The 18,156-nt window shown below is 35.6% G+C and overlaps 1 protein-coding gene across 4 annotated transcripts in view; it reads right to left on the bottom strand.

The window, feature by feature from the left end:
• The window catches only part of SMG1 (SMG1 nonsense mediated mRNA decay associated PI3K related kinase), a 122,605-nt gene that overhangs the window by 73,142 nt on the left and 31,307 nt on the right, over positions 1–18,156 (bottom strand). For all 4 annotated transcript variants that reach the window (XM_078152865.1, XM_078152864.1, XM_020965321.2 and 1 more), the window contains 5 exons: positions 13,346–13,471; positions 12,541–12,613; positions 11,552–11,649; positions 2,804–2,977; positions 371–595 (listed from right to left, as the gene is read on the bottom strand). In XM_078152865.1, the coding sequence (XP_078008991.1) occupies positions 371–595; positions 2,804–2,977; positions 11,552–11,649; positions 12,541–12,613; positions 13,346–13,471 (696 nt within the window). The remainder of the gene's footprint in view (positions 1–370; positions 596–2,803; positions 2,978–11,551; positions 11,650–12,540; positions 12,614–13,345; positions 13,472–18,156) is intronic.

The raw sequence follows: 18,156 nt of genomic DNA on the forward strand, positions 1-18,156 counted from the left end.
GGAAAATATTGCACCGGGTAAAGCACATTATGCTATAAAAAATGTATGAAAAATTCCCTTAATCTAAGCTCAGATTATTATAATCTAGCTAAATTCTCAGATTCTCACCATTAGCCAATAGCTCACTAATGTTCAGACTCCTTAAGAGTCTGGCCAATATGGCAGATCTTTAATAAACCTTGTCTTTGGCTGGAAAAAAAATTTTTACATATATATATGTATACACACACACACACACACACACACACACACACACATATGTACAGAATGTCTAAAGGTAAATTTTTAAAAGTTTCCAACCTACCATTTTAAATTCAAAGGCCTGAATAAACCATAACTCAATAAATTAAAACTAGAATGAAGTACTTACCAATGTGAGCAAATTCAAGACTGAGATGATATAATCTGTACCACAAGTCTGGCAATTCTCCAACTGATCTAATCCATATGTGATAACCATGTCACAATGTATAGTCATGCTAGGGTCTAGGCTACCAAGCAAAACACCAACACACTCATTGGCAGCTGTTAAAACTGCCTCAGAAAAAAACACTTGGTTTGCTGCTGTAACACATCTCATTACTCTGTACAGTACCTGCAAAGGGGGAAAAATAATTAGTTTTCTAAAAACACTTATCTTTTATTGTTAAAAAAAATAATCTTTGTTAGGATGACAGGATCAGAGATTTAGAGGTGGAACGAACCTCCAACCCAATCATCTTACAGTCAGGAAACTGAGGTTCAGGGAGTCACCTACCAAGTGATTTGTCAAAGTGAGTGTCAGATTGCCAAAATACTGTCAGATCCAGAATTTGAATCCAGATCCTCTGACTCTAAAGTCAGTGGTCTTTCCACTGTCCTAGTCTGAATTTATTTACAAATGATAAGAGTATTTTACATTAATTAAATAATGAGGATGTTCAGTAAGTTGTTAACACACTAAAATGGCCTTAAACCAGAAAATTCTAGAGATTTAACTGGAATTCATATTAATACAAATTTATTGTTGTAAATAAAGTTAACAAAAAAAGAGATTTTATAAAAGGATGGCAAATTGCCTAAACATGATGAATGCAATATAACATTATTGCTCTTGCAAACTGATACACTTTCCCTTTTAAACTGTGGATTGTCACCTTTCAAAAGTTAAGAAAAGATTTTGACCAACATTGAGTAATAGGTGCTAGGATGAGTATATTTTAGAACATTTTAAATAATTTTTCAAGTAGGATAATCATTACTTATATACTAAATTTCCAATGAATACAAATCAGGGAAAAGAAAGTAGACTGATGCTAGAACATGATAATCTATAACAAAATTTTTAACCATTGGTCACAATAAGAAAGTAATTAAAAAGCCTAAATAGGATTAAAAATGCTTTTCACTAAAAGTCTAAATTAAAATCTGTGATAATTACATAACTGGAAAGTTAGTAATCAGATTGATTCGCGTCATTTATTTATTTATTTATTTATTTATTCATTCATTCATTCATTTTGCCTAGGCAATGCAGTTAAGTGACTTGCCCAGGGTCACACAGCTAGTGTTATATGTGTCTGAGGCCAGACTTGAACTTAGGTCCTCCTGACTCCAGAGTCAGTGCTCTATCCATTGCGCCACCTAGCTACCCCTCTTTATGTTTCAGTGAGCTATTTAACTGTCTCTACACATCTGCTTTTGTTGTTGTTCATCCTTCCTTTTTGAAGATGGTCAATGACATCATGGGGCCTTGACTTGTTTATGAATTGGATTTAAGTGAGACAGAGTTACACAAAGTAAATCAGACTTTCTTCCAGAGCCATTGAAGTCCAGTGGCAAGACAAAAATCAAGATGACTGGCAATAGCTCATGATGCAGTGGATGACCTTAGTGTCTTCAATGTGTAATTAAGCTGTATGCATGCTTCACTCTACAGTGCCTACTTCAACTGCCTTCATGGCTGCTAGAACAAACTGTTCTTATCCACCCATTTCACCAGCAGAAGTCTTCACAGGCGTGGGACAGACGTCCCCTAACTCACAGATGGACTTGAGGCCTGTTCAATACCCTCAATTTTATTTAGTCCATCTACTAAGATGGTTTTATGGTGGTATGGCAGTGCGCATACCACAGCTTCTTGGAGCTTTTAAAGACTAATCATAGCTCTAAGAAAGACTGGAACAATGACATAAGAATATGAAATGTAGAGTTTTGGTTTACACATCAATGTGTTTATCTCATTTATCCAAATGAGAACACTACCTAACCCATTCTTGTCATCAAATAAGGATTATCAATACAGAAAGATCTGACTTATCCAAGCACTATAGAATCATTAAATAGTTGTTTTTGTCCTGAAGGTTTATATCGTTTTAACCACAAATAATTTGAAACCATTCACAATATAAATCATTCTAAAACATATCACATTATTTCCCTGCCTTTCTAAGCAGAGGATATAATCTTAACTTTATTATTATAAACATGTTATTATACTATGCTGTAATACAGTGAAACTCTCAATAGCTGCTGAGATGTGAGAGCTGTTTTGTCTCTATAAAAATGGGCTCTTATTTGCTATACTTAATAGGTTCTCCTATCTTTTTATAACTCTTGTCTCTTCCTTTGTTGTCAGCATGTCTACCTCTTGAAACAATCCTTTCCTCCTTCCTGATTTGCTTCCTCTAATCATTTACTAAGAAACTGAGAAAACAAATAATGAAGTTTGTCAGAGCAGTTAAAATTAAAGGTTACTAGGGCTTAAAGAAGTGAGAGGTTCTTTTTCTTAATGATACATAAAGGGTACTTTAAAAAAACTTACATCTGTCACATATGCTTCAGTAATTGGAGGACCTCTGATTGGGCTGAAGCGCTCCCCAATACTTCTTACCACAGTACTGAATACCCGAAGAAGTGCTGCTAACTTTGGTAATGATACTGATGGAGGAGGAATATCTTCATCTACTGACTCCCCTGAGGCTACATGGCTGAGGTCCTAAATAGGATACAGAACAGTCATTTATGAATACATGTAAGTAAAGAAGTCCCATCAAGAAAAAAAACAGATTAAAAATAATTCTAGTCTGAAAAGTAAATATTTGGTACAGAAAACAAAAAAAAAATGGAAAAAGAAAATGGATCTCTTCTTTCACATTAATGTTAATTACATGCAGTTGACAGAGGAAATAATTTCTACTCTAGCAGTGCAGTAGAAAGATCACTGTATTTGGAATGACAAGAATCTTTCTGTGAATCCAAGTTCTACCACTTATTCACTTGGCAACTTTGGCCAAGAAACTTCAATCCTCTATGCCTCAGTTTCCTCATCTACAAATGTTAAAACAGACTAGTTGCATAAGGTCTCTAAGAATTCAAAAGGTTTCCAAGTTACTCATCAAATACTTTTGCTGATACTTCTTATACACCATTTTGCTAAATAAATCTCTGTCCTTAAGGAATCTACCAATTATCTAGGGTAGAGAAACACTCAAAAATTAGGCAATACATTAAGTTACAAAATAAGACAAGAAATTTTATACCATCTCGTATTGGGATAAGCGATATGGATAACAGATGCTATAAATTTGAAGCAGAAAATTTTTTCACTGGACTTATCTGGAAAGGCAACATAAATTAGGTCTTAATGAAAACTTTAGGCTTTTTATCTAGGGGGGAAAATGTTGAGGAGCCTACATTCAATGTGAGAAATGTCTTGCGTAAAGGCTATGAGGTGAGAATGTACATGAGATTTTTATGTATCTGCAAACAGACCAATCTACTGTGAGCCAAAAGTTCTCTTGGTGGAATAGGGATGAAAAAAAACTGCTTATGGTAACTTTGTGAAAAATCTTGACTTCCAAGGTAAAGAGTAAAATTTTATCCTGTAGGTACTTCAATCTCTATGATGCGCCAACCAATATTCTAGATACTAAGGGTATAAGTATAAAAAAATTTAACACTCTCAAGTCAAAAAAAGCATACATTCTAAGGAGGAAGAAAATACAAATATGGATGTGTGCAGCATAAATAAATGCAAATATAAACAAAGTTGTTAAATACTAGATAGCCTGGAAAGGAGGGTATTAACAATTGCAGGAGGAGGTAAAGGAAGAAGAAAGCTTCAAGCAAATGATACTTGTGTGTTAAAGAGAAGGTCTCCATAAAGCAGAGGCAACAAAACAGTTCATTCTAGGCAGCAGAGGCTGCCAGTCTAAAATCATGGAGACTGGTATCATAAAGATAGTATGTTACATGAGAAGCTGAGGGGGTCAATATGGCTGTATCACAGAACGTGTGAGAGGGAATTCATGTATAATGAGATTACACAGTTAATTTGGGTCCAGGTTTTTCTAGTACTTTAAAAGCCAAGTAGAAAACTTACTTTTTTAAAAAATAGTTTGTTTTCAATATTCACTTCTATAAGATTTTGAGTTTTAAAATTTCTCCTCCCCCCTCCCCAAGACAATCTTGCAATCTGATATAGGTTCTACTTATACATTCATATTAAGCATATTTTCACATTACTCATGATAAAAAGAAGAATTAGAACTAATGGAAGGAACCACAACAATGAAGCAATAAGACAATAAAAGAGCAAATAGTATGCTTCGATCTGCATTGAAATTCCATAATTCTGCCTCTAGATGTGGATATCATTTTCCATCATAAGTCTTTTGGAGTTGTCTTAGATCCTTGCATTGCTGAGAAGAGCCAACTCTATCAAGGTCAGTCATCACACAATGTGGCAGTTACTGTGTATAATGTTCTCCTGGTTCAACTCATTTCACTCAGCATCAGTTCATATACGTCTTTCCAGGTTTTTCTAAAGTTGGCCTGCTCATCATTTCTCTTTTTTTTTCTATTTTTAGGCAATTGGGATTAAGTGACTTGCCCAGGGTCACACAGCTAGTAAGTGTCAAGTGTTTGGTCTGAGGCCGGATTTGAACTCAGGTCCTCCTGACTTCAGGGCCGGTGCTCTATCCACTGTGCCACCTAGCTGCCCCCTGCTCATCATTTCTTATAGCACAACAGTATTCTATTACATTCATATACCACAACTTGTGCAGCCACTCCCCAGTTGATGGGCATTCCCTCAATTTCCATTTCTTTGCCACCACAAAAAAAGCTACTATAAATATTTTTGTACATGTGGGTCATTTTCCCATTTTATGGTCTCTCTGGGATACAATCCTAGAAGTGCTATTGCTGGGTCAGTTCACAGTTCCACCAACAATGCATTAATGTTTCAATTTTCCCACATCTTCTCCAACATTTATCATTTTCGTGTTATGTCATGTTAGCTGATCTGATAAGTGTGATGTGGTACCTCAGAGTTGTTTTGATTTGCATTTCTCTAATCAGCAGTGATTTAGAATATTTTTTCATATGACTACAGATAGCTTTAATTTCTTCATCTGAAAACTGCCTGTTCATATCCTTTGACCATTTATCAATTGTAGAATTACTTGTATTCTTATAAATTTGACCAGTTCTCTATGTATTTTAGAAATGGGACACTGGTTATAAAAATTCTTTCCCAGTTTTCTGCTTCCCTTCTAATCTTGCTTGCATTGGCTTTGTTTGTGCAAAAACTTTTCAATTTAATGTAATCAAAATTATCCATTTTGCATTTCATAATGTCCTCTGTCTCTTGTTTGGTCATAAATTCTTTCCTTCTCCATAGATCTGAAAGGTAAAGTATTCCTCACTGTCCTAGTCTGCTTACAGTATCAGTCATTTTATCTAAATCTTGTACCCATCTTGACCTTATCTTGGTATAAGGTATAAAATGTTGGTTCATGCCCAGTTTCTGCCATACGATTTTCCAGTTTTCCCAGTAGTTTTGGTTAAACAGTGATTTCTTATCTCAGAAGCTAGAGTCTTCATATTTATCAAATAGTAGTTTAGTATAGTCACTGACTGTTGTGTCTTGCACACCTAACCTATTCCACTGATCCACCACTCTATTTCTTAGCCAGTACCAAGTAGTTTTGATGATTGCTGCTTTATAATACAACTTAAGATCTGGAACAGCTAGGCCACCTTCCCTAGCATTTCTTTGCATTAGTTCACTTGATATTGTGAACCTTTTGTTCTTCCAGATGAATTCTGTTATTTTTTTCTAGTTCTATGAAATAATTTTTTGGTAGTTTGATTGACATGGCACTGAATAAGTAAATCAATTTTGGTAGAATTTTTATTATATTAGCTGGGCCTACCCATGAGCAACTGATATTTTTCCAATTATTTAGATCTGACTTCATTCATGTGAAGTGCTTTGTAATTATGTTCATATAGATCCTAGGTTTGTTTTGGCAGGCAGACTCAAATATTTTATGTCTGCAGTAATTTTAAATGGAATTTCTCTCTCTCTTGCTGTTGGGCTTTGTTAGTAGTATATAGAAATGCCAATGATTTCTGGGGGTTTATTTTACATTCTGTAACTTCCCTAAATTTGTTTGTTATTTCAAGTAATTTTTTATTTAATTCTCTAGGATTCTCTAAGTATACCATCATATCATCTGCAAAGAGTAATAGCTTTGTTTCTTCTTCGCATTTTCTAATTCCTTCAATTTCTTTTTCTTTTCTAATTGCTAAAGCTAACATTTTTAGTACAATACTGAATAACAGTGGTGATAACAGACAACCTTGTTTCACTCCCAATCTTATTGGAAATGCTTCTAGCTTGTCCCCATTAAATATGATGCTTGCTGAAGGTTTTAGGTGGATGCTACTTTTTATTTTAAGGAAGACTCCATTTATTCCTATGCTTTCTAGTGTTTTTAATTGGAATGGGTGTTATATTTTGTCAAATGCATTTTCTGCATCTATTGAGATAATCACATGATATGCTAGTTTTGTTGTTGATATGGTGAATTATGCTGATAGTTTTCCTAATATTGGACCAGCCCTGCATTCCTGGCATAAATCCTTAGCCATAGCATATTACCCTTGAGATAAGTTATTGCAATCTCTTTGCTAATATTTTATTTAAAATTTTTGCATCTATATTCATCAGGGAAATCGATGTACAATTTTCTTTCTCTGTTTTGGCTCTTTCTGGTTTAGGTATCAGCACCATACTTGTAACATAAAAAGAATTTGGCAAGACTCCTTCTTTACCTATTTTCCCAAATAGTTTATATAGTATTGGAGTTACTTGTTCTTTAAATGTTTGATTAGAATTCACTTATAAGTCTACCTGACCCTGTAGATTTTTTCTTATGGAGTTCATTGATGGCTTGTTTAATTTCTTTTTCTGAAATGGGGTTAAGTATTTTATTTTCTCTTCTGCTAATTCGGGCAATTTATATTTTTGTTCATACTGATCCGTTTCACTAAGATTGTGAAATTCATTGGCATACAGCTGGGCAAAATAGTTCCTAACTATTGTTTTGATTTCCTCTTCATTCCTTTTAATTTTTGATGCTGGTAATTTGGTTTTCTTCTTTCTTTCTTAAAATCAAATTAACCAAAAGTTTATCTATTTCATTTTATTTTTTTCATAAAACCAGCTTTTAGTTTTATTTATTAGTTCATTTTTTTATTTCAATTTTATTAATCTCTCCTTTGGTTTTCAGAATTTCTAATTTGATATTTAATTGGGGACTTTTAATTTGCTCTTTTTTCTAGCTTTTTTAGTTGCATGTCCAATCCATTGATCTCGTCTGTTTTATTCATGTAAGCATTTAGAGATATAAAACTTTCCCTAAGAACTGCTTTCACTGTATCCCATGAGTTTCGGTATGTTGTCTCATTATTGTCATTCTCTTGGATGAAGTTACTGATTGTTTCTATGATTTGTTACTTGACTTACTCATTCCTTAGGATTCGATTAGTTTCCAATTAATTTTTACTCTATCTTTCCATGGCCCTTTATTAAATGCAATTTTTATTGCATGATGATCGGGAAAGGATGCATTTAATATTTCTGCCTTTCTGCATTGGATTGTAAGGTTTTTATGCCCTAGTACATAGTCAGTTTTTGTGTAGGTGCCATGTACCAATGAAAAAAAGGTATACTTCCTTTCTGTCCCCACTCAGTTTTCTCCAGGTCAATCATATTTAACTTTTCTAAAATTCTATTCATCTCCTTAACTTCTTTCTTGTTTATTCTGTGGTTAGATTTATCTAGTTCTGAGAAGGGGAGGTTGAAGCCCCCCACTAGTATAGTTTTGCTGTCCATTTCTTCCTGTATCTCCCTTAACTTCTCCTTTAAGAATTTGGATGCTATACCACCTAGTGCATATATGTTTAGTAATGATATTACTGCATTGTCTATGGTGCTTTTTAGCAGGATGTAGTTTCCTTCCTTATCTCTTTCAATTAGATCTATTTTTGCTTTTGCTTTGTCTGAGATCAGGATTGCTGCCCCTGCTTTTTTCACTTCAGCTGAAGCATAATATATTCTGCTCCAGCCTTTTATCCCTGCGTGTATCCCTGTGTTTCAAATGTTTCTTGTAAACTATTGTAGGATTATGGTTTTTAATCCATTCTGCTGTTTCCGTTTTATGGGAGAGTTTATTCCAGCAATTGCCTCTCTCTTGCATATCTCTCATTTTTTCCCCCAATTTTTCTTCCAGCTCGCGTATTTGACTTTTAAAATCCCTCTTGAGTTCTTCCAAGGCTTTTTCGGCTTAAGATCAGTTCATATTCCCCTTTGAAATTTCAGATGTGGGTATATTGACAATGTTGTCCTCTTCTGGATTTGTGCCTTCATCTTCCCTGTCTCCATAATAAGAACCTATGGTCATTGTCCATTTCCTGACTTTTTTTTTTCTTTTTAAAGTTGAGCTCTCCTGTTGGAGTGCAGGAGGCAAGTACCCAAGCTTCTTCTCCTCCTCACCTGGGCCTTGCATAGGGATGTTTCGCTGCTGAAGGATGTCTATCAGCCTGGAGTTTTGCCTACTGGAGTTGTGCTGAGGCACCCGGTGATTTGGCTGCTGCAGAATGCCGTTGCCATGGCAGTTTTCTGAGCTAGGGCGTACCTGTTCCCCTGCCTGTACTGAGGCTACTGGGGGGTCCTGGTATTGGCACTTGCCTGCTCCACCACCCTTGATCTCAGGATCTCGCTCTGGTACACTGAGATGGAGCTTGCTGCTGGCTAGCTGGGACACCTCTCATCCTGTACTGCTCCCCCCCACCCCCCAAGCGAGAGGGGCCTTTCCCGCTAATCCCCTAAGCTTCCTGGGGTACAAGACTACTGTGCCCTGTCTTTCTGATGGCTCCACTGTTCCAGGGTTTTATTTTCAGGGCTTTCAGATGTCAAGATGAGAGCAACTTACTTCATACTCCACCATCTTGGCTCCCAGAAGCAGAACTTCCAAGCAGAGGAATTTAATTTATACCTGGGGTAGTAGGAAGTCATTGGAGTTGACTGAGTAGGAGGGACACATGATTAGATCTATACTTCAGGAAAATCACATTGGTATTTGTGGGGAAAAACATGAGGCAGGAAGAACTACTAAGCAGCTGTTGTGATAATCCTAGGTGAGATTTGATGAGAGCCTGAACTAAAATGGCTGTTTGAGTGGAGAGAAAGATATTGATGCAAGAGAAGCTGTAGAGGTAGAAAAGGCAAGACTGGATATGAAAGGTAGGGAAGAAGAAAAAGTCAAGGATAATGCTAAGGTCACCAGCCTGGGAGGTGGGATGGGACAGATGGCAGTGACTTCAACAGAATTAGGAAAATTTGGAAAAGGGGAGGGTGGGGTGGGAGTGGAGAGAGGAATGATGAGTTCAGTTTTGGACATACTGAGTTTGATATGTTTCTATAATATCCAGATTGAAATTACTGACAAGCAATTGGTGATATAGGGATAGATACATATATACGTGAGTCAGCTGCACAGAGGTGACAGATAAATCCAAAAGAACTGAAGAATTTACCAAATGATAGGGTGTAGAGGAAGGAGAGAAGAGAACCTAGGACACAACACTCGCGTATACCTACAACTGGGGGCATGATATGGATGATAAGCTAGTAAAGGAGGCTGAGGAGTGATCATACTGAAAGGTGTGAAAAAGGAGGTATCATGAAAACCCAGAGAGCAGAGAGCCTCCAGGAGGAAGAGAATGGTCAGCAGTGTCAAATGCAGCAGGTAGGAGGGAGAAGGATTATGAATGGGAAAAAACCATTAAGATTTGGCAATTGAGAGAGAGGGGGAACCAAGATGGAGAAGATATGCCTGGAAGTTGTTTAAGCTCTCCCCAGTTTCCCTCGGAAACAACAAATAAAGCCTCAAAACAGATTCTGGAGTGACAGAGGTCGCAAAAAGACAGAGTGAAACCACTTTTCCAGCTTAAGATAACTTAAAAGGACTTCAGGAAAGGTCTGTCTCACTTGGGTAAAAGTGAAGTGCAGCCCAGCACACATAGCGTCTGGGCCCCTGGCCCTCAGTGCAAGAAGCTTGGGACAGTGCACCCTATGCCCCAGAGCAGAGTTCAACTTCAAAAAATGACCAAAAAACAAAGAGTCCTGACCATGGAAAGCTACTATGGTGACATGGAAGATCAAAAAACAAACTCCAAAGAGGACAACAATGTCAATATGCCTGCAGGTGAAGCCTCAAAGGGGAATATGAATTTGTCTCAAGCCCAAAAAGTCCTCTTAGAAGAGCTCAAAAAGGATATTAAAAATCAAGTAAGAGAGGTAGAAGGAAAACTGGGAAAAGAAATGAAAGTTATGCAGGAGAATTATTAAAAAAAAGTGTCAACAGCTTGGGAAATGAAGCACAAAAATTCCCTGAAGAAAACAGCTCCTTAAAAAACAGAACTGGCCAAATGGAAAAAAAAAACCACTGAATAAAACAAATCCTTAAAAATTAGAATTGGACAAATGGAAGCTATTGACTCTATGAGACATCAAGAATCAGTCAAACAAAATCAAAAGAATGAAAAAACAGAAGAAAATGTAAATACTTTATTGGAGAAACAACTGACCTGGAAAACAAATCCAGGAAATACATAAGAATTACTAGACTACTTGATAAAAAAAAAAAAGAGCCTAGACAGTATCTTTCAAGAAATTATCAAGGAAAACTGTCCTGATTTCCTAGAATGGGAGAGTAAAATAGTCATTGAAAGAATTCACTGATTACCCTCCTGAAAGAGATCCCAAAATGAAAACTCCAAGGAATACTGTAGCCAAATTTCAGAACTATACAATAGACCTCTGGAGAAAACTGAATGTGGATAGAAAGGAATATACCGTTTTTCTCAGCAGTACATGGCACCTACATAAAAACTGACAATGTACTGGTGCACAAAAACCCAACACTCAAATGCAGAAAGGCAAAAATATTGAATGCATCCATTTCAGATCATGATGCAATAAAAATTACGTATAATAAAGGGCCATGGAAAGACAGACTAAAAATTAATTGGAAACTAAATAATCTAATCCTAAAAAATGAGTGGGTCAAACAACAAATCATAGAAATAATCAATAATACCACCAAAGAGAATGACAATGAGACAATATACCAAAACTTATGGGGTGCAGTCATATTTCTTAAATTTTAAAAAATCTGTGCTGAAATAAAAAAAAAATTCCTGCTCACATGCTTACCTCAGCATAAGCCTCCATATCCTCTAGAAACTGACCAAGAAGAGTGGTAGAAAATGCAAGATCAGCTACCCAAAATGGCTCTAGACTCTGTAACCATCCTAGGGAAGGTATAAGGTAAATTTTAAAAGATGAGAGTGACCAAGGAAAATATATTTTATTTGGCTTTGACAAACCCTAATTTTTAAATTGACCACCCTTCAAAAGCATTCAACTTTACTTTAGATCAAAGAAGTAAAATACATAATTTTAAATATCATATTACACTGCAGAAAAGTATATATAAAATCAAACTTCCATAATTTAACATGTACAGTTTTTTTCTAAATATGGTATTAATTCAAAATGAACAAACTCACTGTATCTAGTACTTTGGTTCTAGTTTTAATTTGGCCATTAATTTGATAAATGAACTTGGGAAAATGACTTAAAGAAATTAAAACCTAAGTTGAATATTTATAAACTGAGGCCTAATTCAGCTGTCTACCTATTTCACAGGTTTCTTTTGAGAATCAAATAAGGCAGGAAGTGAAAATGCTGAAGAGGAGGCTTAATGAATATAAATAAAATCAACAAACAGTATTTACTCATCAATGTAATCAATTTGAAAGTTTGTTTTGTTTTTTAAGCACTGCCCTATTCTCCTTAAATGTATCCTAATTTCTTGATAGAAGTGTTCTTGGTAACCAATTTAACTAATGACAACTGACTGGCTTCTTCCTCCACTTCTAAAATTTACTAAGTTACCAATTGTCATCTACCTGAAAGGAGTGTTGCTATTCATTGTTAAGTCAGATAACGAGATCATCATAGAAAAAAACACTTAAGAATTACTTTCCTTTGAAAAATTTACTGATTCCCTATAATGATCTCATTATTCCTACAAAATAGACAGCATACTATTACTTATATTCAAGAAAATCAAGTACTTTCACAGAGCATGCATTCTCCTTAAGCCATAATATTTAATCTTTATAGACTAAAATACTTACCAGACACCTGCTGAGTCAGAGAAGGTTTCTGAGTATGATCTATATGCCATCCAACCAATATATCAACCGTATCCTTGAGGGAGAGAAAAGGGTTTTAATCAATATAATATTTCTGTGGATTTATTAATTTTTTTCCCATTTTCAGTATACTTCAAAGTAAAAGACCATCTATTCCACCTATTCTTTCTTGCCTAAAAAACTAAAAAGAACCAAGAGGGAAAATTCTTGTTGTTTTTGACAAGTTATCGGTGAGATGATTTCAGGGGATAAGAAAGCAAGGCAAACTGGACCTGTAATTTCCTATATGTAGGGAATTCCCCTAATATAAAAATCCTCTTATGCAATGCTGATCTGCAATAAGAAGTTAAATTATTTTACCAAGATCACACGATTAGCATATGTCAGAGGCAATATTTTAATTCAGGTCTTCCTGACTCTAAGCTCTAACTCTATATTCTCTATGCCACACTACCTATCAATGAGATGCTATCTTTTAAATTAACTATCAAGTTGTTAATTCATGCCAGAAATAAAAGGAGACACACTAAGACAGAAGTACTATGAAAAACCAGTCTATAGACAGCCTGACTTTTTTTTTTCTTTTGGCTAGGCAATGGGGTTAAGTGACTTGCTCAGGGTCACACAGCTAGTAAGTGTTATTATGTGTCTGAGGCCACATTTGAACTCAGGTCCTTCTGAATTCAGGGCCAGCGCTCTATCCACTATGCCACCTAGCTGCCCTAGACCGCCTGACCTTCATGGACCACTAATCATCCTTCGAGAAGAGAGGAACCCACAAACTCACCCTAAAATTTGTACTGAAAATATGAGGGTAACATCGAGCCACCAAAAGTATGCACTTCACACATTTGCAGAGTAATTCTGGTGTATCCACATTTTCTAGAATGGACTGTAGACTGGTCATTACAAGCTTAAAAATAAAAAATAACAAAGTATAAATTCCCAACAAAATTGAATGAAAAAGATTAGAAATGGGTACTTAACTAGTTAAATGTACAACAAAGTCAGTCGCTATACACAGACCAAATTCCATGACAGTCCTCTTAAGTGAACTGTATTCTGAAAATATCTTTCCCCTAAAGGATTAAAATGAAGGGGGGAAAAAATTGAACTTAATCTTTGGAATCCATCAGTAATATCCTAATATAGTACCATGACTACTGAGGCTTAGGAAGATGTACTAAATAAAGAAAAGCTCACATTTGACAATATGTTGTATATAATAAATTTTTACTCAATGACATTTGACACAATGACTACTTACCAGCCAAACATATATGAAGGACATAAGCAGTTTCGTCAAAGTTTAAAAGCACATAATAGTTGGGGTTTTTTTTTTCATATTTGTCATATTTTGCTTTAAAGGGATTCAGAGTATTTAAGAACTTCCAGAAGGTTAAAAACTTCCCTTAATCATCATTTCATTTCAGAAGGATTTAGCAATAGTTCACCTTAGCCTTAAAAATAATCCATAATTCTTTTTTCAGAAGTCATTCAGGAACAAGCTCATTTAAAATATTTACATACAGAAGTAAAACAAAATATTACACATTCCCTGTTCAAATTGCTTCATATCACTTGACTAGTCTAGGTATTTTATCCCGACTACCTAAAAAAGGCCATACCATCCCTAGTTAAATGATGTAATGTTTGACTTTCACATACCCCTGATGAATTTCCCATTCCAAGTAAGTCAACAAAAGTTAAATATAAAAGTACAAGGCATTGTGTTAAATGTGAGTAATACAAAAAAAAGAGATGAAATAGACACTCCTCTCCAGAAGCTTACAACCTAAATAGAGGTAAGGGAGAAGAGTTATACATACAACTAAGAAACAAGGGAGCATGATAAATGCAAAGGGCAGGTTCAGATTAAGTTCTATAACAAATCTAGGCAAAGACTGGAGGAGGGGAAGAAGAGGAGAATTGGAGAAGGGAGACTACCAAGAGCAGATCTGTGGATAGGGTACCACTCAAGTTAGACCCTAAAAGAATAAAGAAAAATAGACTAGTATAGCGAGGTTAACTCCAGACACAGGAGATGGGATGAAAAAAAGTATAGGGTTTTTACAAGTAGCTGAAAAGTAGTAGTTTTGGCTTGATAGTACCCAAAAGGAAATAAGATCTCCAAAAAGAAATAAGAATGGAAAATTAGGGGAAAAAAGCCATATTATATCATGGGACTTGAATGCCAAGATAAAAAGTATCACAGAATTTAGGAGTTGTAAGTGACTAACCCAAACCATACCTGAAATCAGGAACAATTCAACAAGTAATTTGTTTAACATTTGTCTGAGAACATACAGTGAAGTGGAAGACACTAATGCCCCAGGCAGTCCATTACAAAAACAGATAGCTCTGACAGGAAGTTCTTTAACATTACACTACACCTAAATTTGCTTCTTTGCCACCTCCCAAACACTGCCACTGGCTCTTATCCTGTGGGGTCATGTAGAACCATTCCTTCTTCCTCCTGAGATCTCCTCAAATACTTAAGACATCTATCATGTCCCCTTATCAATCTTCTCTCCACTAGGTTAAATAATGGCATACTTTCAAGATGCCTTGCTCTTCTGACTGACTTCTTCTAGATATTATCCAGATTAATGCCCTCAAGTGTCAGCAACAGGGAGCCAATGAATGTTACTAAGTACAGGAGTAACATTACTAAGACTCTTCTGCAAGTTTTATGAAAGATAGATTAGAGAGGGCCTATAGCCCCTGGCAACAAGACACCAAGTAGAAGGCTATTATGTCCAGGTACAAGGTAACAAAAGCCTGAATTAGGGTGGTTGAGAATTAGGATGGAAGACACATTCTCAATGAAGAACTCAGCAGGTTTGGTAACTGACTGACTATAGAAGATGAGATAAAGAGATGATAAATGTCTAACATAAGATGCGAAAGGTTAAAAAATTTGAAAATGCTTAACTGTTTTTACTTATTATATACATGAAAATGTTATCCATATTCTTAAAACTACTATCATTACTAAGGTAGTTTGAAAGAAAGGTTGGGGCTGAGTTGTGTACGAGGGATGATTCTAAAACAGAAAACTGGGTAGAAAAAAGGCAAAAGAGCAATTATAAAAATGGGGCATGAAAAGAAGAACTAATACAGAGGAAGCAGGTACAGTGAAGGGCTGGTAACATTGGAAACTTACTCTCACCTGGGTTGAAAAGGAAACAATGTGTACATCTGGAAGCCTTCTGAACATGCAGAGTAAGAAAACTGGGAGACGGTGGAGGAGGGACTTTTGGGATTGGGAGGGCGTGCGGAGAGTATAGGAAGAACTCTTGGAGGGGTGGGTGAGATGGGTAGTGGGAGAGTCAGGGGAGAGGATAAGGTAACAATGATAGGATAAAAAGGGAAGCTGAGAAAAAAAGCAGAAAAAATAAGATGATGGGAAATTCACAAACTTTTGATGTGAACATAATGTTTATAGCAGCGTTGCGGTGGCAAAGAACTAGAAGTTGCATGGATACCCAACAACTGGGTAATGACTGAACAGGTTGTGGCATATGGTTGTGATGGGATACTATTGTGCTATAAAAAATAAGGCACGGAAAGACTTACATGAAATGGTGAAGAACAGGTGAGCAGAACACCCCCCCCCAAAAAAAATTGTATACAATGACAACACTGTATTAAAACGACTCTGAGCAAGTAAGTCATTTTGATTATTATAAATACACAAATTAAAAATGATATATGAAGATAGAAGCTCTCTGCATCCAGAGAAAGAACTGATAATCTAGAATAATTTTACGCACACACGCCCATATTTGTGTATAATGGTAGCCATCTCTAGGGTAGTGCAAAGGATGGGTGGGTGGAGGGGAAATTGAAGAAAAAAAAGGAAAAAAGACGTAACTTTGTTGTATGTTTAGAAGGAACAGCAAATTGTACATGATGGGTTTGCAGTTTCATATGCAATTATCCTTCTTTTATTGTACTATGTTACAGAAATGCTTGTTTTATTCCATATATTAAAAATTAAAAGAAAAAAAGAAAATGTCAAATATTTCTAAACTGGTACTTATCACTTGGACAAGGCTGAATTAATAAATGTAAATTGAGCAAATTTTAAGACTAGCAACAATTTTCCATTCAATTCTAAGTAGCCTACATAAAAGACTCTCAATTGATGATCGCAATAATTAACTTTCTGACTTTAAACAGACACTTCCATTTGTGGTCCATGTATTCCCTAAAAGATTCTCATATCAAGTTAAATGGTAAAAAGTTCCTGGTTTAATGGTGGCAATTTATTAATGGTTATGTTATCTATCACTATTTTGGGAGTGATTTTTTCATGTTGGTATCTTGAATATAAATAAGCACTCATTAACTTTATACTGAATTTAAGCTGTATATAATATACATATATAGTATATACAATATAGTATATACTATATATAGTATATGCTATATATAGTATATAAATATATAATATGTAATATATACATGAGAATATGTTGACTATAAGTTGCATAAAAATGAAAGTTAAACCACTAAACTGTTTGTACTTAGTCCAAAAAAAAATGTCAGGGGAGCCTAAAAATATATAAGACAATAAATGATTACAGCATTAGAATAGTTTTTTAGTCAGGAACCTTGGAATTAAATAAGATTATATTGGTACTTAAAAAAAATCCAACTATAAATTACTCGTTAACTTTATCAGCTGTGCTCTTACTAAGGATATTCTACTTCACATCTTTCTATTCCAGCTGTAAAAAATACCTGAGCAACCAAAAACTAACTTAAACTGGAAATGAGCCAGATAGATATTTAGAGATATTTAGATATTTAGCCTGGCGCATACTGAGCGGTCTGGTGGCCCACAAGACAGTTGTAGAAAGAACATATTTTGGCTCAATTTAAGAGATTCTGTTATCGCTGTTTTTTGTTCAGTTCTTTCAGTAGTGTCCGACTCTCTATGACCCCATTTGGGGTTTTCTTGGCAACGATCCTGGAGTGGTTTGCCATTTCCTTTTCCAGGTCATTTTACAGATGAAGAAAATGAAGAAAGAGGGTTAAGTGATTTGCTCAGGGTCACAGAGCTAATAAGCATCTGAGGCCAGATTTGAACAGGAAGATAAGTCTTCCTGACTTTATCCACTATACCACTCACCTGCCCTTAAATTTAAGGGGAAACTTCCTAGTAATTAGGACTTTTGAAAAGTAGAATGTATCTTCAAACAAGGGGTTAGGTGACCACTTTTAAGAGTAGGTCTACAAAATATGCCTCTTCAGGTACAGGTTAGACTAAATGACTACAGGTTTTGGACTACATGATTCTGAGAATTATTATCAAGTAATCAAGAGGCAGTGGAAAGATCTTCAAGAAAATGCTAGCTAACTATCTGTCAGGGATGCCGTAGAGAGGATTTCTTTTCATACATAGGTTGGACTAGATAGTCTAAGGTCCATTCCAACTCTTGAGATTCTATGGTTTCACAGTTATATGTACCTTGAAGAACACTATCACAGTGCAGTATTGCAATACAGAAGCCAAGTGAAAGGAGCTGAGGTGTGGGAAGGGAATGAGGAAGTTAAGTAGAGGCAACAAATGTAGATTACTCTTTCTAA

The sequence above is a fragment of the Phascolarctos cinereus genome, unplaced genomic scaffold (assembly GCF_003287225.1).
Source record: "Phascolarctos cinereus isolate Bilbo 61053 unplaced genomic scaffold, phaCin_HiC Scaffold_4;HRSCAF=312, whole genome shotgun sequence".
Taxonomy (NCBI): Eukaryota; Metazoa; Chordata; class Mammalia; order Diprotodontia; family Phascolarctidae; genus Phascolarctos; species Phascolarctos cinereus.